This window comes from Biomphalaria glabrata, chromosome 8 (genome assembly GCF_947242115.1).
Source record: "Biomphalaria glabrata chromosome 8, xgBioGlab47.1, whole genome shotgun sequence".
Taxonomy (NCBI): domain Eukaryota; kingdom Metazoa; phylum Mollusca; class Gastropoda; family Planorbidae; genus Biomphalaria; species Biomphalaria glabrata.
This window is the reverse complement of record NC_074718.1, coordinates 37,643,144-37,670,997: the sequence shown is the minus strand read 5'-3', so window position 1 is coordinate 37,670,997 and position 27,854 is coordinate 37,643,144. Positions and strand designations below refer to the sequence as shown.

Sequence of the window (27,854 nt, the reverse complement as noted above, 5' to 3'; positions counted from 1 at the left end):
TCTCTTTTAGTTTTTTTGAAATCTGAGTCTGACAGACGAACAGAGTGACATTTTACAAAAACCCAATAGTGGCTTTTTTTTTTTTTTTAACTGTGGTCGCTGAAAAGATACTTTATTTTATAATGTTTAGCATTCATTGAAATCTTCTTTCTCTGGCATCTCATGTATCTAACAAGTGCTTTGCTTCAACCTGCTGGATATGTGACAATATTGCTTCAATTTGGTTCAACTTTTTTCAAATTGCAAACTAAAACTTTTCTTACCATCATTGATAAATGAAATGAAACAAATATAAATAGCATTGTCAAAAAGATACTAAAAAATTATGTTACACACAATAAAAATCAATTCAAAATGAAGAATACAAATATAATATAGATAAAAAAAATTCTGTACAATATCTTTGGCTTTAAATCTAAAACAAAAATTATTACTTTTCATGTATTTCTTTTTATGTAGCATGTCTTTCTAATACAGTTGATGTATATATACACGTTTAACAGTTTATATATATATATAGACATATATAGACATAGACGTTTATTAGTTAGGCAATCCATCACTCAGCACAGTTGACATAAGAGACTAACGATTTCCGCCCAAGTAGAGAGCCAATATGGAGTTGCTGTACTCAAGGCAGATGCCCTTTGTGTTTGTCATGTCTCCGTGTAAATAAACGTCTATGTCCTCGTTGAGTTGACTCACTTAAGTTATTACAATATATATATACAACATATTCTTTACATTCTATATCATAAATATACATATATATTTATATATATATATATAAACTGTTAAACGTGTATATATACATCAACTGTATTAGAAAGACATGCTACATAAAAAGCCAAGAGTCACGAAGATCCACAGTATAAAAAACACAAAGAAAGAGACGCGGTCAATGTGTTTGCTAATGAGTCTGTAGTTGTTGACGCCAGGTGGCGTAAGTGTCACTTTTGAACCCTTCACTTGATTGGCTTCATCTTTAGAGTTTACTGACGACGCACTTCTGGGATGAGGAGAATCAGCAACTTGTGATTCTTGAAGCTCATCTTGAATGCAGTCCACCTGGGGTACTCTTTTCAGTATGTCCAAAATACTTGGAGTCATTCTTCTTGGCTCTTTGACCTCATCCTGACCACAATCCTCTTGATGTGCCTTGTTCATCATGGTGGTGACGGTTTGGGTCATTCTTCTTGTTTTAGAAAAAAGACTTTTAAAGTTTTCTTTGGCTTTCAAGTAGGATGTCTTCTCCTGAACAAATAAAGTTTGACGAAAACTTAACATTTTAAGCAAAAGTTGAAAAACAAAAAACTGACTTACAAACGAAATCAATTTTACATTTTATAATTGAAACAACACGTTTAGCTTGTGGACATATTTTAAATCAGCTTGCCCTGACATCAAACTATGAATATAAATATTTTAAATCAGTTTGCCCTGACATCAAACTATGAATATAAATATTTTAAATCAGCTTGCCCTGACATCAAACTATGAATATAAATATTTTAAATCAGCTTGCCCTGACATCAAACTATGAATATAAATATTTTAAATCAGCTTGCCCTGACATCAAACTATGAATATAAATATTTTAAATCAGCTTGCCCTGACATCAAACTATGAATATAAATATTTTAAATCAGCTTGCCCTGACATCAAACTATGAATATAAATATTTTAAATCAGCTTGCCCTGACATCAAACTATGAATATAAATATTTAAATCAGCTTGCCCTGACATCAAACTATGAATATAAATATTTTAAATCAGTTTGCCCTGACATCAAACTATGAATATAAATATTTTAAATCAGCTTGCCCTGACATCAAACTATGAATATAAATATTTTAAATCAGCTTGCCCTGACATCAAACTATGAATATAAATATTTTAAATCAGCTTGCCCTGACATCAAACTATGAATATAAATATTTTAAATCAGCTTGCCCTGACATCAAACTATGAATATAAATATTTTAAATCAGCTTGCACTGACATCAAACTATGAATATAAATATTTTAAATCAGCTTGCCCTGACATCAACTATGAATATAAATATTTAAAAAAATCTCAGCTTATTAATGTTCTATTTTTCATTCAATTTCAAGATTACCTTTAAAAAAATGACTTAATCTATCTCATAAATTGACTTAGTCAATAATAATACCAAGAGATATACAATATATGCATCTACATTGTAAAATAAAGGTCTATATGTGTTGTTACCCATTAGAAAAAAGCTGTTTATGTTGAATATAAAAGACTGTAGACTGACCTTCACAAGTAACAAACTAGCAAAATGTAAAATAAAAAAATTTAAAAAAGAAAAAAACAGAATTCTATAGGGAAATCCATAAAGCATAAATAGTATGATTACTTGTAATGTAGAATTAATATTATTTGTTCGATATCAAACACAATTTTTAATTACCTTTTTTCCCCATTGATTCATGTTTTGTTAGGTACAAGAAATATTTGTGGAAAGTTTCAACTAAATCCGAGAAAGTGTGAAAAAAAAAATGAATTTTGTTTTTTTTTAAAGGGAGTGAATTGTTATAGGCTTTGTAAAAGATTCCATGTTGATATAATAACGTGTGTTATCTCCCTTCAATAATGGGTTTCTATTCTTGTATGAGGACTAACGTCCTTACAAAAAGTTACACAAGTGGGTACATTGAAGTCAAGACGGATAAATAAAAACGTAATTGGTAAATACAGAAAACAGTTTTAATTATAGCATCTGTTAAAGCAGTCGGACTTACAAACACTGACAGTGATCAGACCTTCCATATATGAGATACAAAAAATATAGCGCTAGGACAAATTCGTACATCTGCTCCTTATAACTGAATCAGCCAGGAAAACCGACGATCTAACACTTACTTACTTAGACTTAGGTCCTCCCACGCCGTTCGGCGCATTGGGGGGCAAGCTGTCTCCATAATGATCTCTCATTAGCAATGTCTGAAGCCTCCTCCCATCTGGTGTCCACTGTTCTGAGGTCCTCCATGAAGGTGTGACGCCAAGTTATACGAGGACGTCCCTGTTTGCGCTTTCCTCGTATTGGCCTCCATGCCATTGCAACTCTTGGTATGCGTAGTTCATTTTATCGTAGAACATATCCCGCAAACCTCATGCGACGTTCTGTCACAACCTTACTAAGTGTTCGACTCCCAGTTCGGCATAGGACTTAACAGAGTCAATGATTAACATGGGCGACTAGTTGAACACATGCGAAGGAAGTAATTGTCGTCTCTTTTGAAGTAATGTCTCTGATCTATAAGATAAGATATTTTAAAAGTCTACTGACCTCGTCTTTATGAGCTAAGTAAACAATGATGATACTGTCGATGACTGTCAGCATGGAGATAATGAGAAGCAAGAAGAGGTAGATGGTCAGTTTGGGAATCTCAGTGCCCGATCTTGGCAGCATACCACTCACAATGCTGATAAAGACTGACAAAGCCAGCAGCACAGTTATACCTGTTAATGAAGTGCATGTATAAAGTACGTTATCATAGATTAGATTCCAATATGGGTGTGGACATTAAGTATTGGGAAATTAACGATATAAAAAGAAGCAACGTGACTTAAAGTAAAGATCTCCTTTCAGACCTTGCTATCTATAGGGCAGATGATGTAAATGTCATCTGTTTCTGTGGCTTACGGTTAACGAGGATATCATGTGGCCAGCACAACAACCAGCTGCATTTACCTACTGTATTGACAGCGCCCGTTAGAAGATTTTATTACCTGTTGCTACATATTGCGGAATCCTGACAACAGCAGTGGTATGAATACACTTTTTATTTCTGATGGGGCCTTCTTTACTTTCACCACAAAGCATTGTAATGCGTGCAGGGTCGTTGAATGAGCGCCATTTTTATTACTTTATGAAACAATACTCCTTCGAGTTAAAAAAAAAATTCTAAATATTGATTTAAAAAAAATACTTGCCATAACTAATTTTCTCCCCTGATTTGGCTGGAATAAGGAACACCAAAAGGTTGAGAAATGAAAGAAAGACAACCGGAAGCACAATGTTGATTAACAGAAACGCTGGTCTTCTTTTCATTGTAAATGTCAACTGAGGAGCGAAACAAATAATACGTATACTTATATATATATATATATATATATATATATATATATATATATATATATAATACTTATATTTTAGAGAAAGTGCTACAATTATCTTTATATATGTCTTAGAAAAAAAAACTGTATATAGGAATAAAGAAATACAACATATACTCTACTGCAGTGTTTCCTAAAGCCGGATACACTTACCCCTACGGGTACGGGAAGACTTTGGAGGGGGCACGCGTTGCACCTCATTACCTATGCTGATGTGTTTAAATACACATTTACTATTAAAGTGTGGTGGTGGGGGGGGGGGGTTGTCGATTGGTACTCAGTATTACAAAAATTATAAAAGGGGTACACATAGGTCAAAAGTTTGGGAAACACTGCTCTACGGTTATATGCAAGAAAACTAAGATACTGAATTGTATATTGAAGTTCATAGAATAAAGCAATATTAATAGCAGGCACTAGCGGATCCAGAACTTTGGAGTGGGGGGGGGGCGATTTTTTACAAAACCCTAACCCTAACGCCCAGTAAACCCTAACCCTATGCATAAACGTGCGTGCAGCATATATATATATATGAGAAAAAAAAGCGCAGCATTTCTCAACCTTCGGCGAAAAACAAAACAACTGGGGCAGCGCTATAAGGTTCCATAGTGGGTTTCGGGGCAAAGCCCCGACGCCAAAAGCGTTTTCTTGCTTTTTTCACTGAAGAAACGCATTCTCCTGACATATACAGCTCATTATTCAAAAAAGAATTCGGGGCGAAGCCCCGACGTCAAAAGCGTTTTCTTTCATTCTTCAATGCAGAAACGCATTCTCCTGACATCTACAGCTCATTATTAATCAATGGAGTTTGGGGCGAAGCCCCGTCGCCAAAAGCGTTTTTTTTTGTATTCTTCACTGCAGAAACGCATTCTCCTAACATATACAGCTCATTATTCATAAAAAGAATTCGGGGCGAAGCCCCGACGCCAAAAGCGTTTTCTTAAATTCTTCAATGCAGAAACCCATTCTCCTGACATCTACAGCTCATTTTTTATCAATGGAGTTCGGCAAAAGCGTTTTCTCACTGCAGAAACGCATTCTCCTGACAACTACAGCTCATTATTCATCAGTGGGGTTCCGACGCAAAATCCTTTTCTTGCATACTTCATAGAAGAAACGCATTCTTCTGACCTAAAGCTCATTTTTCATACTATTAAAAAAGGACATTTCGAATAATGTTGTACTTGAAAAATATTCTAATATGAATTTATAGTCCCTTAATACATTGCAAATAAAACCGATTTGTTCCTTGAGAAGATAAGATACCCAACATATTTAGATTTGGCTTTGAGGATCGCCGCCGGAAAAAGAATTATTCGATAAATAATATTCAATAAAATTAAAGTATTAATTGTGAGTTATAGTCCCCAATTTATTTAACTAGAAAAATTTCAGATTGAGTAAAGGTTGGGAAAAGGCGACTATGTTTAGAGTTATTTGGGTTTAGAACTTCTCAATCATGACTCTTATACTAAAAATTTCGTTTGAATTCTAACTTTCTTAAAATAATTATGATAAATTTATGTGAAATTACGTAAACTATGTCTGGAAATGAGAGGGGCGGTAGAGTGAAAACGATTAATCATCGCTCCTTTTTATAATTTCTGCTAAACTATGATTCTCCATAAAAATAGGACCGCCCCCCCCCCCCCACTCAGAGGGCTAGAGTGGGAGGGCAGTACATGCAATCACTCTCCCCCCAACTCCACCGAATCGGCCAAGATACCAGAAGGGGATTGACATAATATAAAATGTATATATTAATTGAATTAATTTTGTTCACAAACTATGATTTCTACATAAAAGTAGGACCGCCCCCCCCCACTCAAAGGGTTTAGGCAGTAGAGGTATTCGCCACCCCCCCTCCCCCAATCGGCAAACAGGGAACGACATAATATAAAGATCGGTTAAAATATTGATAACAAGTTTTAACCATATATATCTTTAATTGTTTCTGTTAGCAAGCTGTGATTTCTACAAATAAATTGGACCGCCCCCCCCCCCCACTCGAAAGTGTATGGGTGGGGGGGGGCGGGATTGATACCATCGCCCCCTCCCGACCCCACCAAATCGGCAAACATACTAGAGGGGGAGGCGAAATAATCTAAAAATAGGTTGAAATATAAATAATTAGTATATATTATTAACATAAGTACTAAATTCGTATACAAATTGTGTGAATTCTATACTAAAATTCGTCCGACAATAGATGCAAGAGACTTGATAGAGAAGGACACACTATGTTTAAGGAGGTCATAGGTGACATTGGACTGTTTCCCTTCATTTGAATTAAGGGTGTTTACAACTGTGAGCCTCATCACCTTACTCTAATGTTTGTTTTGTTGTTTGATATTTGTCTATACTCTAGAGATAAGTTCCTAAGGTAGTAGATTAAAATAATTATAAATAGAGATAGCAGAACACTTCAGATCAATCACATCTACATACACCAGCATTGCAGATTGAAATTTCTAAGATCATTGATTAAAGCACAAACCATTAAACCTTTTTTTTTTTTCATAGTGAAAACAAGGAACCTTATCTATATGATCCTTAGCGTTGTCGAGTTTTTCTATTTCTTTGAGAATCTCTCGCGATCTTTCTATTTTGATTTTCTTACTATTATATTAAGGTGTTGGGAGTTGAGAGGGCCTTGCAATTAATGAGAGCAGATGATGTAAAGCCCATATCCTTCTATCGCCCACGGTTAACGATGGTGTCATGTGGCCAACACAACGACCATCTACCTTTGCTTTACTTTGTTCGATGTATGGCAGGTACTCGTAAAGTATGATGTTAAAAGACAAGGCATATTATCAGAAGTGTGAACCTGTAAAGCATCTAAAGATTCTAAACAATCCGGATACAGTCTCTGTTGCGATGGGCAGACTACGTCTATAGAATGGAAGACTCCCACACCCCCAAAAGACTCCTTTCAGGCCAGCTAATGAAGGAAAGTTAGACAAACGTGCATCAAATAAATGTAAAGTTTTGGGACACCTCAAAGCGTCTTTGCAAAAATTCAACATTAACTATGCCACCTTGGAGAAGGAACCACATGTTAGAGCATCGTGGAGCCTCGCTGTGAAAACTGGCACAAAAATTGCAGAAAACAAAAAAAAAACAGAACTGGCAGCGGCAGCAAATAAATAAATCTCCAGCTGAAATAGCCTGCCCAGCGTGATGCCGAAGGTCACAAAACCTTAGTGCAAAAACCTCAACCCCCCCCCCACACACACACACACACACAAACACGGAATGACGAAAGCGGTCATCATCGAGCCCGGATTGACAAACTATAGAGTTGGGTCGACTTAGTGACGTCCAAAAAATCCCGACTCACAATAGTTTGAAATAAGTTTTAATGAGACTTATATGTTAGGTTCAGTTAAATAGAAAAAAAATTCTAATCACCTGAATGGCAGAACCTTTCCAGTAGCCAGACAGCCGATCAGTGACGTTCAAGCTGGTGTCGGTCAAGTCCCATTCGCCGTGCTTGATGAAGAAGTCTTGTTTGACTTTCACTGAGCCTGGCACGAAGACCAGCTCAGAAGTTGTGTACTTCATAGCCAAAAACTAAAAGGATCATAGAAAAAAAAAATCAAAAAGTCATAAAACTGAGTTAAGTAAACAAACTGGTCTATGTCCAATTTAAAAAAAAAATGTCTTTATAATCTTTGTAACGACAGCGAAGTATGATGTCTGTCTGAGCTGTATGGGAAACGAGTTCCAGACCTTTTTGTTTCGTGTGCTGAAGACCTTAAGACCATAAGTTGTAACGTAACAGCAGACAAGATGGGCCTATAGAGGATAGGGACTGATCAGCTCACTAATGTTATCTTTCGACTGTAGATTTACTGACTGCATTTGTTTTCCACCTTGTAATCTTGAAAAACGTGAGTTCCAGTCAACAGATGTTTGTAACACCTCTTCAAAACAACAACAACAACAACAAAAAACAACATTAACACACTGGTCACTTTTAAAATTGACCATTTCATAATTTAACATAAAACTGAATCGTTTACTTAACAGTGATAGTGCACGTCTGCTTATCAAAGGGATAGTCTGCCATGTGTAGCTCACACGAGGACGGGATCAAGCTTCCAGGCACCCAGCTGACATAGCCTTTGTTATTTATGAATACTGGCCTGGAAAGTTCATTGAAAAATACATTTTTTAAAAATACATGTACAAACCCATAGTCGTATTATCATGGTTTGCATTTTTGCACTATAATACACAACATGTGTAACAGAAAATGTAAAACTTTGAAAATAATAATAATAATAATCTTTATCGTCCGTATGGAAATTTGTCTTACAATTTGTGCATAGTATTATGTATGGACTAATCTTCAACGCTTTCATCTTTTCAATGAGTAAATGAAATTGTATGGTGTTAAAAGCTGATGAGAAGTCAATAATTATCTTAGGGTGCCTAAGAGTTCCCTTTAAAAAATAAAAGAGGCAAATCAATGTTAAATGTAACAAAAATAGTTATTTGCTGCAGAAATTAACTTGAATTTGTCAAATGTCGACATCAGTTTTGATATGGTTTGCATTGTAAGTGCCTAAAAGCTGGGAAGCGTGTGTCCCAACGATTTAACTTAGATAGGTGAAGGTCAAGGTGACAATCAGTTGTTTTTTAAATCTTTTTAAATGTTGAAATATATTTTATCATCCTTTTTTATGTTTTGAGCAATACTATTAGATCCCTTAAGGCCAGAAATACTGAAACTTGAAAACAATCTTATTGTTATTAAAAGTCTTTATTTTAAATATGTATAAGAATTAGTTTGCAGAAAATTACTTACGCCACGTCGTTTTCAAAGAGATCTCTGTCTTCCAAAGTATTCATCAGCACAACTCTAGGTCTCCAGATATTTTCTGGGACTGGATGTATCAATGTTTGGTTACTGTACTTGTCTGGATCCCAGGTCAGAAGCTGTAAACAATTTGATACAAACTTTTCACATGTTCATTATGAGTGATCCAGGTGTGAATGTACATTTTTTTTTCTAGTTTTAATGTTTTGTTTGGTGTAATTTACAAATTGTAAGACAAATTTCCTTACGGACAATAAAGATTATTATTATTATTATTTTTATTAAACAAAGATGCTACAGAACGTAGATTTTGTGTGTGAATTTTTTGCCAGCAATATTATTGACAAAGTATATTGTGATTACAAATTATATCGGATTTATCTCGCATGTACAAAAAAGTCGATGTTAAAAATAAAATTATAGTAGGCTTATGATCTTTCAGTTGAAGAGCTCTCACAAAGGCCGCTGGACACACATTTGAGACCCTTACATAAGCCACAGTTGGAGACAGGCACCGAAGTCGAAAGTAAGATAATAGATAATAGAATAAAATAAAAATAAAAATAGACCGCAGACGAACAAAACTGTTTTATCTGTACGAAATCCGGCCAAATAAAAAATAGGTAGGTCGTTTGCTTAGTCTTGTGAAACACTGTAGCCATCCTTAATCTTTGAAATCGAAGTCATTGCCATTATTATGATCTTACTGGGTGGCTGAGTGGTAAAGCAATTGGCTTCCGAATCCTAGGGACCCAGGTTCGAATCTAGGTGGAAACTTAAATGTCGTCTTACTTTCGTGATTTTTAGCATGACCCTGGTCCAGCCAACTCTGATAGGTACCTGGTTTTAGATTGGGAAAGGCAAATCAGTTGATCGTTGTGCTGGCCACATGACACTTTTGTAACCGTAGGCCAAAGAAACAGGTGACCTTTACATCATCTCCTCTATCAATTTGAAGGTCTGAAAGGAGTATTCTTTATAATATTGCAGGCGTCATCTTGGTGAGTGGTGGCCGAGTGGTAGAGCGCTTGGCTTTTGTAACATTGGTTCGAATCTTTGTCGAAACTGGGATTTTGAGTATCGGGATTCTTAGGTAGCCCCTGAGTCCAGCCAACTCTGATAAGTACCTGGCTTTAGTTAAAGAAAAGTTAAGGTCGTTGGTTGTTGTTCTTGCCAAATGACACCCTCGTGGGATACATTAAAAATTAATTAATAAGCCACAGAAACCTTTACATCCTTAAACACAAGGTCTGAGAGGGTAACTTAACTATATTTCTAACTGACGCCATCTCTCCGTGTATATGAGTATGTAAAAGATGCTTATTACATGGGGCCAAGATAGCAGTTCTCAACCTGTGCGTAGAAACCTTATTGAATGAAAAATTGCCAGGGGTCACTTTAAATCATCAAAAATATGTATTTTTTGTCTTTATTCTAACGTATAGAATTTGGGAATTGTTAGCTTGCAGAGACTTTCCGTTGGTACTTATAATTTTATTATAATTCTCAGTCTTGATTTTAGTAAAATGTTTGTAAAATGTTTTACATGTTTCGGATGTTCCTTCAAAGTTGAAGATAATTTACTTCCTAGTCCAAACCTCCCGCATGACGACCGGGGATGGCAGCGGGCGGGATTGGAACCCGAGACCATCGATAAGTAGGAAGGACAATCCAGCGCAAAAACCGCACAACCAGGCAGCCATCCAGATAGTTTCTGATAGATGTTGAGGACGGTCAATCAGAATGATTTCAAATGTAAACAAACCAAGAAGGGGTCCCACCTTGAATAGTTTTTTTTTTCAATGTGCGTACCGAAATCTAGTTTTGTAAGCCCACAAAAAAAATATTTTCAGTAATGTACCTCAAATAGCACTTACAAAAGGGATGAAAAAAAAAGTAATTGGGTACCCGTAGTTCTAAATGATAAAGAGCAACTGTTCAGACATATGTCTGTCTCGAAAGTAATGCGGGTTCCCGACTATCCGGTCTAAATGTCTAAGGGTGTAAAGAAATGTTTCTGTTGCACAGTGTTAACGTGTCATGTGGTCAGCTCGAAGACAAGCCGCCTTTCCTTTCCCCAACATACGCAAGTATCCATTAGAGTTGGAAAATCCAAGTACTCATTAAGATTTACTTTCATTGTGTAATGTTGAACACCTACGAATTTTCTATTCGGCCTCTTTTAATAAACTTTCTTTATGTAAATATGGTCTCCAAAGTTATAAATATTTGTGCAATGAAAAAAAAAGTATTTTACAGAGCTTCTTCTTTATTACATAAAAAACACAGACCTTCAAGCTGTTTAGAAAAGGGGAAGGTGGTTTGTGTGTACAAAATTTTTCATTTCTGGGGGGAGGCGTAACAAGCAAAGCAAAAGTTTGAGAAACACTGGTTTTTAAAAAATTTCATAAATAACCACGTTGTGAAAAGGGAGATGACCATGAAAACATTATTTCAGTATACTTCTTTTATAGCCTCCCTTTCTAACATCGTTATCTTTAAAATTGCAAACCATAGGTCATATGTCAACTAAGATGTCTAAATATGATTATTTAGTTAGTATACTATAGACACGATATTCAATTAAAATTCGCCTATCGGACCTTGCGATCTATAGGGCAGATAGTGTAAAGAACATCTGTATCTGTGGAAAGAGTCATGTGGCTACCACAATGCCGAACCGCCTTACTTTTCCCAAACTAATGCTAGCCACCTATTAGAGTTGGGTGGACTCAAAGGCGCCCCAAGGATCTCGTAATTAAAAATCCCAGTCTTCACCAGAATTCGAAACAGGAATTCTGTTTTGGAAGCCAGGCGCTTTACGGCTCAGCCACCGCGCATCCTGTTCTTTAAACTAGAAAAAAAAAATATAATGACGATTTTTAGTGGCCCCCAAAAGGGGAAAAGACGCTATTAGTTTTGTGCGAAATGTCTGTCCGTCTGTCTGTCTGACCGTCTGTCCGTCTGTCCGTCCGTCCCGTTTAGATCTCGTAAACTAGAAAAGATATTGAAAATCCGACATCACAATATTTTAGACCATTCAAAGTTCTGATGCAACTGCTACTTTTTTTTTTCTTAAAGCGAAAAATCTAATTTTTAAAATCAGTTATGCAAGCAGTTTTTTAAAGAGAAAAAGCTAATTAGTATGCATTATAAGTTAGACCTAATTTAATTTAAATAGTAATCTTATTAACTCCATTTTTCTGAACATTTTTTTTATTGCGGAATTTTTTTCTATATATTTTTTTTGAGAGTTCGAATAAGAGATTGAGCCTTTTCAAAACAATTACATCAATTATAAGACATCAGTTAGGACAGTGGAGGTGCGGTGGATGAGCGGTAAAGTGAGAGCGCCTCTGAGTCCACTTAGCTCTAATGGGTACCTGACATTAGTTGGGGAAAATTAACGGCGGTTGGTCGTTGTGCTGGCTACATGACACCCTCGTTAACCGTAGGCCACAAAAACAGATGAACTTTACATCATCTGCCCTATAGACCACAAGGTCTGAAAGGGGAACTAGTTAGGCCAGGTTCACATCTAACTTTACATTCACTTACACCTATGCTTTGATCTGCGGGACCGCTGGGGCACTACACAAGATCTGTTAACCTTCTTTCTCAATTCTTATCTCTCATTTGTCTTTGATCTAATTTTATTTGGATGATCTTTCTGAAAATATTGAAGCCTGCCTGGGTGGACCTCTTCGGGGGCCGATTTTGAGTTTGTGTTTCCACACAAACTGTCTATTGTAACCTTGTTTATATTATGTTGTTGTTATTTTTTTTAGTTCAAGCTGGAATTAAGAAACGCTAATGCGACATTTGTTAAGTGTTCACAGTTACTTAGGAACCAGACTTATCTTAGGAGAAATCATTGTTCCGTAAGGGGGAATTTCTTTTAAAGTTTCGTAGAGTTATAATTTAAATAGAGCCACTGGGCTAAGCAATCTTAAGCACAGGCTTTAAATCGGCCCGGGCATTTCTATACCATGTAGCCCACAAATCATGATGGGCATCCAATCATACAAGTCCTCAAAATTATAAGCCTATGTTAGGTTTGATAACGTATCGATAACTGCACGCATGCATTGAACTCTGTATCTTTAAGAAATATTGGCCTTATGTTGCCCCCGAAAGGAGAAAAGACGCTATTAGTTTTGTGCAAAATGTCTGTCCATTCAAAGTTCTGATGCAACGGCTACTTTTTTTTTTCTCAAATCGAAAAATCTAATTTTTAAAATCAGTTATGCAAGCAGTTTTGTTAAGAGAAAAAGCTAATTAGTATGCATTATAAGTTAAACCTAATTTAAAACGAATAGTAATCTTGTAAACTTAATTTTTGTGAACATTGTTATATTGCCAGTTAGTCTTGATGTTTCGAATAAGAGATTGAGCTTTTCCAAAACAATTAGATCAATTATAAGACATCAGTTAGGCCCGGGATCGGCAACCTGCGGCTCGCGAGCCACATGCGTCTCTTTGGATGTGAATCTGCGGCTCTTTAGTTCCCTACGCAAATATTATTTATTTTATCGAAACACTTTTAAAATAGTTCTGAATCGTTTAACGAAACTTAGGCACCGATTCTATCTCTCAGCCACTTGTACTCGCTTTTCACAACACCCCTCCCCCATTACACTCGTCACTTTTGTCAGTCAGTCGGATTCTCGGAAGCTCTAGAATGACGCCGTCGTCGGATGTTTCTATGTAGGTTTTAATTCGATTTGACGCAAGAAGAATTGGCATCTCAACCACGTGCTTTGACTGTGACGTATAGGTTGTTGTTATAAGTAAACGAGTTGTAAGCGAATTATCTTCTCAAAGCTAGAAGCGATCTACAAGTAATGCTATCCTGGCAAGATTTGTGTATACAACTAGAAATTGCACAAAAAGGCAAATCATTTACAGATGGTATGTCTAAGACTGCTTCCTTCGTGCATCTGAAGAAGTTTCGTGATTTCAAAAACAAACCAATAATCTTGAAAAACAAATTCAAAGACTTGCCACTATCCGCTGAAACAGTACAAGATATAATAGCTAAAATGTCTTCAAATGTAACATATTTGCAGGTGGAAGATATTCCATTTTCTTTCTGCCTTATCACTTGCTATAGATGAGTCTTGCGAAATAAAGACAAGACACAAGTTGCCCAATTTGTCAGGTATGTGTCTTCTCTAGGATTGCTACCACTCTCATGACTTACTAGTGGGGACGATAGAGCGAATACCATGCAAAAATACCTTGAAGACAATAAGATCGATTTAAATAAAATCGTTTCAATAGCAACTGATAGAGCCAGAAGTATGACGAGAAAAAAATAAAAGGGCAACAACAATTCGTCGAACCAAGAAATTTTTACGTTTCACTGAATAATGCACCAAGAAGCGCCTTGTGCCCAAAAACGATTCCAACCGAAATAAATGAGGTCATGAATTTGGTAATCAAGATTATTAACAGCATCTGGTCAAAAGCACTCTATCACTTAAAGGAAATGGAGACTCAATATTCCGACCTATGACTTTCCAAAGGTAAGATGATGAAACGTTTTACTTTGTGCTTGAATGAAAAAAATACATTTCTAAATGAAAAAGGCATTTATCACACCGAATTATAGAAGGACAAATAGTTGCAAAAATTTTACTTTATGATTCATATAACAGAGAAATGAAAAGAGCTGAATCTAAAACTGCAAGGAAAGGAAAACCCATCCTATGTTTTGGTAGAAGAATTGGTTTGTTTTGAAGAAAAAATAATTCTTTTGCAGAAAATATTCAGAGCGGTAAGTTACTTCATGTTCAATGTGTAAAGCAGCATCACGATAAAATCAGTGCAACTTTTGACACGAACTACTTCAGCACGGCTATAAAAAAAATCAAAAGATGAATTTCTTGATAGATTTGAGCAGTTCAAAACCAACAAAACTATTCTAGCATTCCTAGTACATAATCTTAACGAAATCCATATTAACAAATTCATAGGAAATACAGGATCTCTCTCTAGAAATGTGATTGATCGATTTAAACAGTAAAGCTTTGGGGAGTGGAAAATTTCCAGAATTGAAAAGCAAGTTGTAAGAGATGGAGGTCCAGAAATGTATGTACGTAATGCAACAAAAGTGGATAGCCTTAAAAGAAATGCCGCGAGTTGATTCGGCGCATGGACTAATCCTCCAGATTGCTACAGTGAGGTGAATAGGTTGACATTTGGAGTGCTGACTATCTTTGGATCGACATATTCGTGCGAGCAAGTGTTCCTTACATAAATATAATTAAAGGTAAAGTAAGAAGCCAACTAACAAATGAAAATTTAGATTCGTGTTTAAAACTAAAAACATCAATTTACCGTATGAGCCAAATGTATCCAAACTTTCTAAAACAAAAGCCATCGCTCCCATTGAATTTGTTTGCTCAATTGTTTGTTATTGAAGTACAAGTTAGTGTTGTAAGTAAATGTTCAATTGCTTTAGTTGTTATCGAAATAAAAAATAATTATCTAATATGCCATATATATATTATCTAATTTGTTGTGAAAAACACTACTTATATACGAATTCGTTTTTTTTTTAATTTAAAAAAATTCATTGTGTCAGAACTATTTATAGTTGGCAAGAAAAAAAACTTTGTGGCTCTTTAAAAATTTCGAAATTTTGTAAATTGTAATTTTTGGCTCTTCCGACTCAAAAGGTTGCCGACCCCTGAGTTAGGCCAGGGGAGGCGCGGTGGCTGTGCGGTAAAGTGCTTGGCTTCCGAACCGGGGGTCCCGGGTTCGAATCCTGGTGAAGACTGGGATTTTCAACTTTGGAATCTTTGGGCGCCTCTGAGTCCACTTACCTCTAATGGGTACCTGACATTAGTTGGGGAAAATTAACGGCGGTTGGTCGTTGTGCTGGCTACATGACACCCTCGTTAACCGTAGGCCACAAAAACAGATGAACTTTACATCATCTGCCCTATAGACCACAAGGTCTGAAAGGGGAACTAGTTAGGCCAGGTTCACATCTAACTTTACATTCACTTTCACCTATCCTTTGATCTGCGGGATCGTTGGGGCACTGCACAAGATCTGTTAACCTTCCTTCTCCGTTCTTATCTCTCATTTATCTTTGATATAGGCCTTATTAACATTTAGATGTTCTTTCTGAAAATAGCACTTCGGGGGCCAATTTTCCACACAAACTGTCTTTGTAACCTTGTTATCACTAAGTGCATGAGCCCTAGAGGGTGGAGAATATTAGTAGCACTGTAGACGATTACATTATTTCGGAAAATGTGTTACGTTAAATTAGTATTAGACTATAGTGTAGAATCTGTAAAAGATGGGTTTTTTTTTTTTTACAGAGGGCCCCTTTAACAATTTAATACGTGCAATAGTGGCATCCGTGCTGTGGCCCTACCGGCCCATTTGGGTACCAGCCCACCGGGCATTTACCCAAATGCCCATATAGCCAGTCCGTCCCTGCTTTAAATTTAGACAAAGCTTCAATCTATATCATGTTTTTAGCCATCTGGGGAAATGTGGCACTGGATAGATTCACATAGAAAGCGAGCATAAAGGAAGGGTCCAGGTATGCAGTATTAGAAAGAAGGGTGAAAATGCAACGTCGCCTGGTGATTAAAGATGTCCAACCTGTGACCGCAGCTGGCCTCCTTAGTCACACAGGAAGTTGCGAAAGGAGAATATTTTCTCAAGAGACGTAAAATTCCATAAAATATTTTACCACCAGGAGAACACGTTTTGTGTCTATAATGCAGAGTAAGCAATGGTAAAATATATGCCGACTAGCAAGTTATTGTTAGTAACAGCTAGAATATTGTAATAATAATAATTTCTTTATTAACAATACAACAACTAATAATATTCGTAGAAGCATCCAAATGTTCATTATGTGTCATATGTTGTTTTCAGCTTGCTGCTTATAAAAACTCAATATCTATATTAGTATATTAATATTCGCGTTATGTGCGTAGATCAAAGACATATTGTGTCTTCGACGTCGAAAAACAATTGTAAGTGCGATGGTAAAGCCCTTGTCTTTCAAACCGGAGGCTCCCGGTATCGGATCCTGGTGAAGACTGGGATTTTAAATTTTGGAATCATTATTGCACCTTAGAGTAAAGGCGGTTTCGCCGTTGTGCTGGCCACACGACACCATCATTAACTGTGGGACACAGAAACAAATGACCGTTACATCATCTGCCCCTATAGATCGCAAGGTCACAAAAGAGAAATTTTACTCAGTGAAAAATTACTTTTTAGGCAAATTTAAAAAAAGAAAAAAAGAATTGGTGTACTTTCTCTTCATAATTAGTGTAGTGCCTTTGAGAAGGTTTAATACAATGTGCTATTAATAAACGAACGAGTGCGGAAATCAAAAGTAAACAAATTAGACAAAAGATACAAACCAGTAGTGTCACTATGAACGGTGCGACTGCATTGGTTGTCTTATATACGTGCAAAAGTGGCATCCGTGATGTGGCCCTACCGCCCCATCTGGGGCACCAACAGCTCGTTTCCATATCGTACCGACCTGTGACGTAGCAACGAGCTATTGGTCTATACTGCCCACAGGTTGTGACGTTGCAGGTCAGTGTTGAGGCCTTTTATAACAAACGGTCTCGATCGCTCTCAGGTCATGTTAGAAAGTTCACAAAGCTATTTATGTTGTCGCTTCATGTTTAAAACGTGTTTAAGGCGTATGGAAACAATTTCTTGTATAGAAAAAAATCTAATTTGAAAAAAAAAAAGTCTTATAAACTTTACCTCATCTGTCCAGTTCAACAGCAAAAATCCGTTGGCCGTGAAGCTCTGCGTGACGTCATCTATCCGCACAATAGAAACAATTTCAAATTCCGCCGTGACACGCATGACCTGAGCCTGGTCTTTGAGCGGCCGTACTTCCGTGTGGTACTCCCCGCTCTCGACCAGCTCCTTCATGATAGCCACTGTGCTGTTGTAGGTCTGGGCAACCAATACTCCGACCAGGAGACTCAGTGTAGTAGCCACAGAGAGGCAACCTTTCTCTTTCATTTGCAGTCAGCTACAAGATCTAGATCGTCACTACTGTGTCTCAGCATGGCTCAGTGAATGCTGTACAAACAAGAAACATAACAAAAAAAAAGAATTTTAAAATACTTTTAAAAAATAAAGCTTATATTAAGTGCATTTCAATCAATTAATTTGGAGTATACGTGTAAAAACAAAACCCCTTTGGGCAGCTGTTTGAGACAACTATCCAAACTTCAAGCCTCTCGAGGTGCACTGAACCAATGAAGATGTTCTTCTTTAGAGAAGGACAATAAAAAAGGTAACTATACAGTCTTTACAATAAACTAAATACAGGTCCGCTGCGAGGGTTGTGGACGCCTGCGTGCAAAATTTTAAAATAATTACACGGCGGGCTATTTAACAATATTTATATATAGTAAGAAGATGCTAAGAAGGAAAAAAACTGATCTGCTTCTGTATAAGCGTCATTCAAAACAACCATGGGCGTAGCCGGGGGGGGTTAGAGTTAGCCCCCCCCCCCCACAAGAAATTAAATCCCCCCCCCCCCAAGGCCGCAGGAGGGGGGGGTCGGAATTTAGTGACTGACTTTTTGCTTTGATTTTGTTTATTTTAGGGGAGATTTTAATACTAAACCATCACTTGGCCATTGCAGCAAAATGGGGTTTTGAGTTTAAACCCCCCCCTATCAGGGGGTTATGCAGTTAAACCCCTCTCTTCTATAAAACAAAACAAATAAAATAATGCAAATGACAATCCCCAAATTCCAAAAGCATAGCAAAGGAAGATTTTGATTATAAACACATCTCCGAAACCTACAATAAACCCCCCCTCTTCAATATAAAAAAGCAAATTACACACTCAAAATGCTATGAGCATAGACAAAGAGGGTTTTGAGTTTAAATCCCTCTTCAGCGGGGTTTGGTGCTAAAAAAAACACCTCTTCAATATAAAAAAAAATGTAAATTACACACTAAAATTCTTTGGGCGTAGTTAAGCCAAAGGGATTTTTGAGTTTAAGCACCCCTCCTCCAAAGGACTTTTTTTAAAGTTTAAAACCTCTCCAGATAGTTTTGAGTTTAAAATCCCCCCTACAGAGAGTTTTGAGGTTGAAAGCCTCTCTCTTCAATATTATTCTAAAGCAAACTACTCTCGCCAAATTCAATGAGCGTAGATAAATTAGGTTTTGAATTTGTTAAAAAAAAAACTAGAGATTTTTAGTTTATACCCCACAACAGAATGTAACAAAGATTAATTATACATACATATATATATATATAAAGGCTTGTCTTCGAGTCTGAAGATAAATGAGGGAATACAGTATTTCCCGTGGCTGCGCAGCCCCAGCTGTGACCTGCATATTTTGCCACACCCATGGCAAGCATAACCATTCTCCGCAGGTGGTCGATTTAGATTTTCTTTTCGTCGTCTGCGTTTGTCCTCGGCAGCAGATTTTCTTTTGGTCTCAAATGTGTATTCCGCGGTCTTCGTGCGTGACCTCCAGCTGTCTCTTTCCGACGCCGCATGCAGCCAGTTGCGCTCTTCTATGTCAGCCAAGGAAAGTTGACGCCTAAGCTGGTCTTTGAAGCGTTTCCGTGGGGCGCCTCTGTTACGTCAACCACCTTTTAGCTTACCAAAAAAAGACTGCCTTTATCATAAGTTCGTCTCCCATACGGGATGCGTGCCCTGCCCAGTGTAGCTGTCGGACCATAAGAAGTCCCTCTATACTGTCCATACCGGCGTTCGCAAGGACATCGCTGTTTGTAGTGCGGTCCTGCCACCGTATGATCATTGGTACGATCTTCTCTACCAGGCCTTCTGTAAACACTACTTAACAACACAGCACATCTAATACAAGAACTTGACAAGAAGAGCTTCAATAAACAATGTGGTGGTTTAATTACAAATACATCACAACAGCCAATAAACACTATTGGCTCCACTAACTTCAAATGCTTTGCTACACAACAGAACTGCCTAACTAAACAGTCTCTCTAGCTCGTACAGCTACATTTTCAAGGACTCCCAAGGTACCATGACACAGTCCTTACACCTTGCTGTCCTGGACTCTGTCCTTTCCTACACATTGTCTCTCGACCGTGAAGGCTTTCGGTCACATGACCATAATACTGGTCATATTTGCGTGTACTAGCAGTAATGTCCCTTGTTCAACAGCCGTTGACCCCTTGACCTGTGTGATTGGCCTGAGTCGTGTGTATCAGTAGGCCGCACACACATTAACCCTTTCAGTCCGCCACTGGAGTTACTACAATATATATATATATTATTATATATAGTTGTTTTTTTTTTTTTGGAGGGGGGTGATAAAAAAACACCCCCTAACCCTCCTCTGGAAAAAAATCCTGGCTACGCCCATGAAAACAACTATTGCAAACAACCCGTGAAAATCCCAGGCAAGAAATGATTAGGCGCCTATGAAAAAAAAACGCGATTCCCTCGCGCGCTAATCTATTTTCTTTCAATTTTTTTATAAAGTTTCCAAACAAATCCTTATGTGCAAATGTCGTTTTTTATTAAAGTGTTTAAAAAGATAGTGGGATAATTTGATTTAATTTAATTTAATTAGATTTTATTTAAAATATTAACATTTTTAAGTTATTTTTTTTTATTAAACTAAAAGAAATAAAGGTAACATTGAATCAAAATCGCCCCCCCCCCCCCGAAGTGGTTCACCCAGGCAGGTAAAAAGGCAGGTTTCAATATTACCAGAATGAAACTTTATCAAAGACAAATGACAGAGAAGAATGGAGCAAAAAAGTTAACAGATCTTGTGTGGTGCACTAGCAGTCCAGAAGACCAAAGGATATGTGAAAGTAAATGTGAAGTTAGATGTGAACCTGGCCTAACTGATGACTTTTAATGAATATCTAATTGAGCTAATTGTTTTGTAAAGGGTCAAGGAAAAAACATTTCCATAAAAAAAAAAAATCCTTTTTTTTCCTTTGGTTAAGTGTTCTATGGTAATTGGTATCGTTGCATTGTACAGTTCACGTGATAGTATGAAAAACTACTCATTAATTGTTGTTTTAAATAATGTCCAACTTATATGCATAAAAATAGATTTATTCTCTTTAAAAAAAATAGTAAAAATTTTGTGTGTGTAAATATATTACTTATTATAACAGAACTTACATAAATTAACAATGCAAATGTAAAAAAAAAATTTTTACAAAAAATCTACAGCCGTTTGCGTAAATGTGTTAAAAACATGGTAAAGGGTGATCACCATTTCTAAAGAGCCTCCCTTGTTTGTTACTATTAATAGTGAATACTTGTAAAACTGGTGTATTTTTATGAAAAAACTGCTTGCAAAAGTGATTTAAAAAATAAGATTTTTCGCTTTCAGAAAAGAAAAAAATAGCCGTTGCATCAGAACTTTGAATTATCTAAAATATTATGATATCGGATTGTAACTATCTTTTCTAGTTTACGAGGTCTAAACGGAACGATATTTTAACCCATTTTTAGATAACGTCGACCTCATTTTAATACGCTGGTTGGGTTAAAGGGGGATATAAATGCATCAGTACCGCCCCTTCCCCACGCCCGACCCTTACTCTTCGGGGGGGGGGGGGGGGAGGGACTAATTATCGATTAGAAATCATATTTTTGTTATCAGAATTAAAAAAAATATGATAAGAGCTACTTATTGATATTTTTATAAATCTTTTTATTGTCTCGCTCCTCTTCTGGTATGTTGGTCGATTAAGTGGGCTGGGGGGGGGGGCAATCCGGAAATCATAGTTTAAGACCACAATTAGTTGAATATCTATATAATATAAAATTTTCGCTACCTTCTGGTATGTTGGCGACTCAGTTGGCGGGGGGGGGGGGGGGGGGGCGACTGCACTTCGACTACCTTATAGCATGCTCAGAGCGCTTTGGAACAAAGTTGCCTTTAGGCAGCTCAGTAAACACAACTCTGCCCGATTCGGGTGTCGAACGTCGAAACCCCTTCTAGGTAGCCAAGCCAAGTTCAAGCGAACTTAGCCTCTCGACCAGGCTTCCCTTTTAGCTCACAAAAAAAGACTGCTTTTGGTATACGTGCGTCTACCGTACGGGTTACGTGACCAGCCCAGCGTAGCGTAACTGTCAGATTATAATATCTATATATATCTATCTATCTATATATATATATATATCTATATCTATCTATATATATGTATATGCTGTCGCATTGCTGTGTGTGTGCGTTTATACATAAGGTTAAGGCTTACTGGGCGCTAGAGTTTGGGTTTGAAAAAAAAAATAGTCCCCCTCTCCCCACTCAGAAGTCCTGGACCCGCTAATGATGAGACGTGGAGGTAGCATTTTGTATAGACGTTTTTAAATAGTTCTACAAGGACGCAACAACTCGATGATTATGCAAAAGCTATTTTATTACCTATTGTATCTACGTAAACAAGAATTTCCAGCAGACCCTTAATATGGAGTGTATAAATTTAAATATCTGGTGTGTGGATTTATATATATATACATAAATATATTTATTGGCCCATTTAATGGAAGAAAAAATACTTGCAGTCATTTAGCTGAAAAAAAAGTTATTCTTAAAAAAATGATTTCTTTGTAATTAAATTTAAAAATGTGTCTGAAAAGAGAACCTTTGACACTAAAGTTGGAACAAATGAGTCATTACAAGACACTAAAGTTGGAACAAATGAGTCATTACAAGACACTAAAGTTGGAACAAATGAGTCATTACAAGACACTAAAGTTGGAACAAATGAGTCATTACAAGACACTAAAGTTGGAACAAATGAGTCATTACAAGACACTAAAGTTGGAACAAATGAGTCATTACAAGACACTAAAGTTGGAACAAATGAGTCATTACAAGACACTAAAGTTGGAACAAATGAGTCATTACAAGACACTAAAGTTGGAACAAATGAGTCATTACAAGACACTAAAGTTGGAACAAATGAGTCATTACAAGACACTAAAGTTGGAACAAATGAGTCATTACAAGACACTAAAGTTGGAACAAATGAGTCATTACATGACACTAAAGTTGGAACAAATAAGTCGCTACATCCTACAAATTGTAACAGATCACTTCCAGTGCATTTATTATGTAAATCTCCAACATACAATATATGTTTAATACAAAACTCAGAGATGAATAGCGCTACCAATCCAGTGCGTGACTGACTGCCTTAGTCAAACGATTTACAAAAGATAATGCTTCAATAGGCTTGAACACTTAGTGGGTTATTGTATTACAGGCACAAAACAGTTTCAAAGTCTACAGAGTGCATGGGTTTACCGTCCACTAGAAGTAATCAATTCAAGGGACAAGAGAACTGCTGTAGACTCTCTAAAAATTCAGCTTCACAATTTATTTTTCATAACGAAATGTAAGGCAAAGATGTTTGATAAATCCATTGATAAATAGTTCGTGTTGCTGTAGACACTCTAATCTAATGTATTTCTCATTACAGAAGAAGTACGAGGTGTTAGCAATTCAGTACATCTTATTTTATGCAAACCTTCTCTAAGTTTGATCGATTTTAAGTGCTGAAATGAAAAAGCTAAGGACAGTTTTGCGGAAGACTTATTTAGATTTATTTGCTTTCATTTGGGCGCTTCTAAGTCTACCCAGCTTTAATGGGTACCTGCCATTAGTTGGGTAAAAGTAAAGGCTGCTTGGTCGTTGTGCTGACCACATGAAACCCTCTGTGGGCCACAGAAACAGGTGACTTTTACATCATCTGCCCCATAGACCGCAAGGTCTGAAAAAGGAACTTTACTTACTTACTTTACTGTCCTTGTAAACCATCTGGATCATTAAAATATTTAGAGTTGTCATAAAAATATTTGTTTAAATAAGCCTAACATTGACCACAGCATCACTTCTGAAGCTCAACATAGTCTGGAAGAACAAAGACTTAGCCCATGGCATTCAAAACAAGCAGATGCACTCCTTGGTTTTGGTGATATCCTTGTACGCTTTTGAAACATGGACGCTAATTGTTATATTTGAGAAGTATAGAGGAACATAGAAGCCATAGAATTAAGATGCTATAGAAGGATCCTTGGTATTACCTACAAAGACCACACCACAAATGAGGAGATCCGTAACACGATCAAATTGAAACGGACCCCACGAGGCCGTGCTGACCACTGTCGAAAAACGCAAACTGAGACTGTATGGCCATACCACGTGGTCCTCGGGGCTTGTAACGACCTTCATGCTGGGAAGAGGCAGATAGAGAGAAGGCGATGTGACTACAACATTGAAGGAGGTTATAGTCAAGGCAAAGGATAGGAATGTAGAGAGACGGTTGACAGATCATGCGCAGCCCCCAACGGTCCAACAGACTACGGGTTAAGGGTGAACTGATAGTTCATTCCTTCAATGACATTGAACACCGGTAAGTTAAGTTTGTTAACTAAACTAAATGCTTAATAAGTGTAAAGAAAAAAAAAAAGAAGAATATCGTATTCAAAAAAGAAATAAGCTTAGTCTCAAACAGTTATGTTTTAACTTTCTTTCGAAATAATTGGAAATCAAGTTTTTAATGTACACCTACCTCCGCCCACCCCCGCTATTAGTCTCTGTCCCCCAAATAATTGAGAGTAGTCTGGAGAGAGTATATATTATCAAATTTTTCTCGCTGTTTGAGTTGTGTGGTTTTGGAATAATTTATACGTATTTAAAAACTAAATCTTGTCTCAAGTTCATTTTTAATTCTAATCAATGATATGAAATAATTAAACATGCAAAATATCAATAGAGTTCGTGGATAAAAACAACAAATTATGAAATGTGAATGCTACACACAATGCTACACACAATGCTACATACAATGCTACACACAATGCTACACACAATGCTACACACAATGCTACACACAATGCTACACACAATGCTACACACAATGCTACACACAATGCTACACACAATGCTACACACAATGCTACACACAATGCTACACACAATGCTACACTCAACGTCATTAGGGTATTAATAATTAAATGTCGTTTTTTTTTCTGTAAAGTGTTATCACAAACGACATTCATTGCCCTATCATTTTGACCAAGGCTAGCAAACAACTTTCAATATTAACATTTTTTATAACAAGTACATTATAGGTTTCAAGTTAAAACTTCAATAGTACATTATTTTAAAAAACTCATAATATAACAAAAGCCACCAGTTTCATGGTACATTGACTGAGCCTTAAATGGCACTTAATCCACTAGTCTTAGATATATAGAGAACTTGTTTAGTCTGTTAATACCATTTATGGAATGTGTTTTAGTTCTTTATAGTTTGATATGCCATAGATGTCTCTAATTTTTCAATTATAAGCTCATTCAGAAATGAAGTTTTTAATGATGAACATAGTTTTAGATTAAATTTGGATTCGCGTGTTTATACATTAAAATACATTATAACTTAATAACGCTTGAAATACGTAATGTTAATTAGACAGGCCCCGATGGGTATCTTGACATTTATAAAACTATGCACATTTATATAGGAATTGAAGCTTAGGCAAGATCACACAAATGTTAAAACCAATGACATAGAGAGTGCAATGTCAAAGAAGAAAAGCGAAACAAAACTTTATGAAAATATCATTAATATCAATTCACAGTCGCGTGTAGAGCCGAGAGAGACTTGTGACAGTAACGAAAGAGTGCTGGTAAACTGAAGATGCCTGTCATTATAAATTATGTTAGGAATTTGGAAAGTTAGGCATGTTTTAGAGTGAGTAGGAAAATAGTTTTATGACATTGCGTAGAAGATTGAATTTTTACCAACCATATAAATGTACTTTCCATTCTGTATAACTGCATAAACATTCGAAGGAGATTAACAAACATAAGGGATTATCGAAAACGTCTTAAACTCACAAAATAGTTATAAAAGAATTGATTTAAAAATACCTACATTTATAAAAATATATTGTTATATTGATATTTATAAAAGTATTACTAAATATACGCAAAATATATTACACAAATGTTTAGCACTAGTTTGAGATATATATTTTTTTAAATATGAAAAATATCTCTTGCGAAGAAAAAATAAATCAAATTCACTAACCCAATAAGTTGAGAATAAAAATCCTCGAGGATAATCCCTGATCCTCGTGATCCGAACGTCCAAGCATGTGATCTTGATCTGTAGACTTCTTATTGTCTTCATCGATTTTCGCTAACTGGTTCCGGGCGGATATTTGTAAAAATAAAGTTAATACTTTCTGGACTTCACATGATGTTACAGTTTACACGCCTGTGATTTCAAGGGGTCATGGAGCTTGGAAGACTTTGTCCCGGTCTGAGATCACGAGTCACAAAGAATGCATTATCCGAGCTAATTAATTGGGTTAAACTCTTTTGTATGGAGCGATCGGATTTCTTTTATCCGTATTCAAGTCGATCTCCTCTGTTTCGACGAGCTATATGCTGAGAGGCTAAATCGTTAATACCTCCTAGAATGTATTGAACAGGGTTGTTGTTATTCAATGTATATAAATAAAAAAGAACGCAGCAGGTGTCATCAATACTATAAATCAACCATGATATACAACAAGGAGTCCTATTAAACTCATCACGAGTAGATCAAAGCTTCATATTATTGTTGGCCTACCTTGATGTACAACGACTTCGTTGATTGGTGGTCGACAACATGTGACGTGCGCCAAACTGGCTGCGCATAGCACATGTAAATAGCAAACAAATAACTGTTTGATCTATAAGTATAGTGTTTATCAAAGTATATTAATTTCTATACAATTAAAAATTGGTATATTGAAATAGGGCTTTGTTTATAATAATATACCTCTAGCTTGCGCGAATCAATAAAAACAATTCTGCTAGATTTCCATGTAATAGATTAAAATAGAGAAGGCGCGTTGGCTGAGTAGTAAGGAGCTTGACTACTTAAGGAGGAGTTCCAGGCTCGAACCCTGGTGAAGACAAACGACCGGGATTTTTAATTTTGGGATCAGAGCTGAGCCCACCCAGCTGTAATGGTTAGTTGACATAAGTTGGCCACGTAATACCATTGCTACTTGTGAGACACAAAAAAAGATGGACTTAACATCATCTGTACTACATATTGCGTGGTTTGAAGGGGGAACTCTTGATTATAAGTAAAATCATGGACAGAGAAATGTCTTATTAATGAAAAACACTTCATACAGATATCTTCAAGTAATATGCATGCGAAACTCTTTATAAGGGCATGCAAAAATGTAGACCTCTGGGGACAAAATGTTGAAAGATCTTATACATATTTATACCCATTTATATCCATTTATACCTATTTATACCCATATATATATCTATTTATACCTATTTATACCCATTTATATTATTTTAGGGACTGTGTGGTGTTATCTATTTATAAATCTCCTTTGTTATATTTCTGAACAGAGTTGGGGGTTAGTGTCCTTGAAGCCATCCAACCATAACGACCATGCAATCGATAAAGAGTCAACTCATTCAAGTCAGTCAATGAAATACCGAATGGTCTACAACAAGGGCTGGATCACTGGCTGGAACTGAAATCAACAATTGTGTCTATTAGGAACTCGGTATTAAACAAGAACAGCACGGAGTGTCGTCTTGGATCAAATCTGGCATTTTTCTAATGCCAACTATTGGTGTCTAAAGTGGGAATGATTTAAAACAATGAATGCATTGAACCAATATAGGCGATAACACATTCACTTTTATTCAAAATGTCGCTGTTAATATTTACTATTTGTACATTGCTGGATTGCTTATTTAAAAAATACTTTTATTATTATTTTTCAATTTTTGTTTTGTTGGCGATATTGTCCATTAACATGGTATGCAATATGATGTTTAAAACAAAATTATCTAAATTTTGT

General features: G+C 36.4%; 1 protein-coding gene across 1 annotated transcript; it reads right to left on the bottom strand.

Moving 5' to 3' along the window:
* Nucleotides 1-572: 572 nt before the first annotated feature.
* Nucleotides 573-26,506, bottom strand: LOC106070490 (acetylcholine receptor subunit alpha-like). The gene is made up of 8 exons (XM_056037198.1): nucleotides 26,060-26,506; nucleotides 17,737-18,063; nucleotides 8,965-9,095; nucleotides 8,182-8,299; nucleotides 7,563-7,724; nucleotides 3,966-4,095; nucleotides 3,319-3,491; nucleotides 573-1,254 (listed from the first exon to the last, which is right to left on the bottom strand). The coding sequence occupies exons 2-8, from the start codon at nucleotides 18,001-18,003 to the stop codon at nucleotides 823-825; spliced, it is 1,413 nt and encodes a 470-aa protein (XP_055893173.1). The 5' UTR covers nucleotides 18,004-18,063; nucleotides 26,060-26,506; the 3' UTR covers nucleotides 573-822.
* Between the last annotated feature and the right edge of the window lie 1,348 nt (nucleotides 26,507-27,854).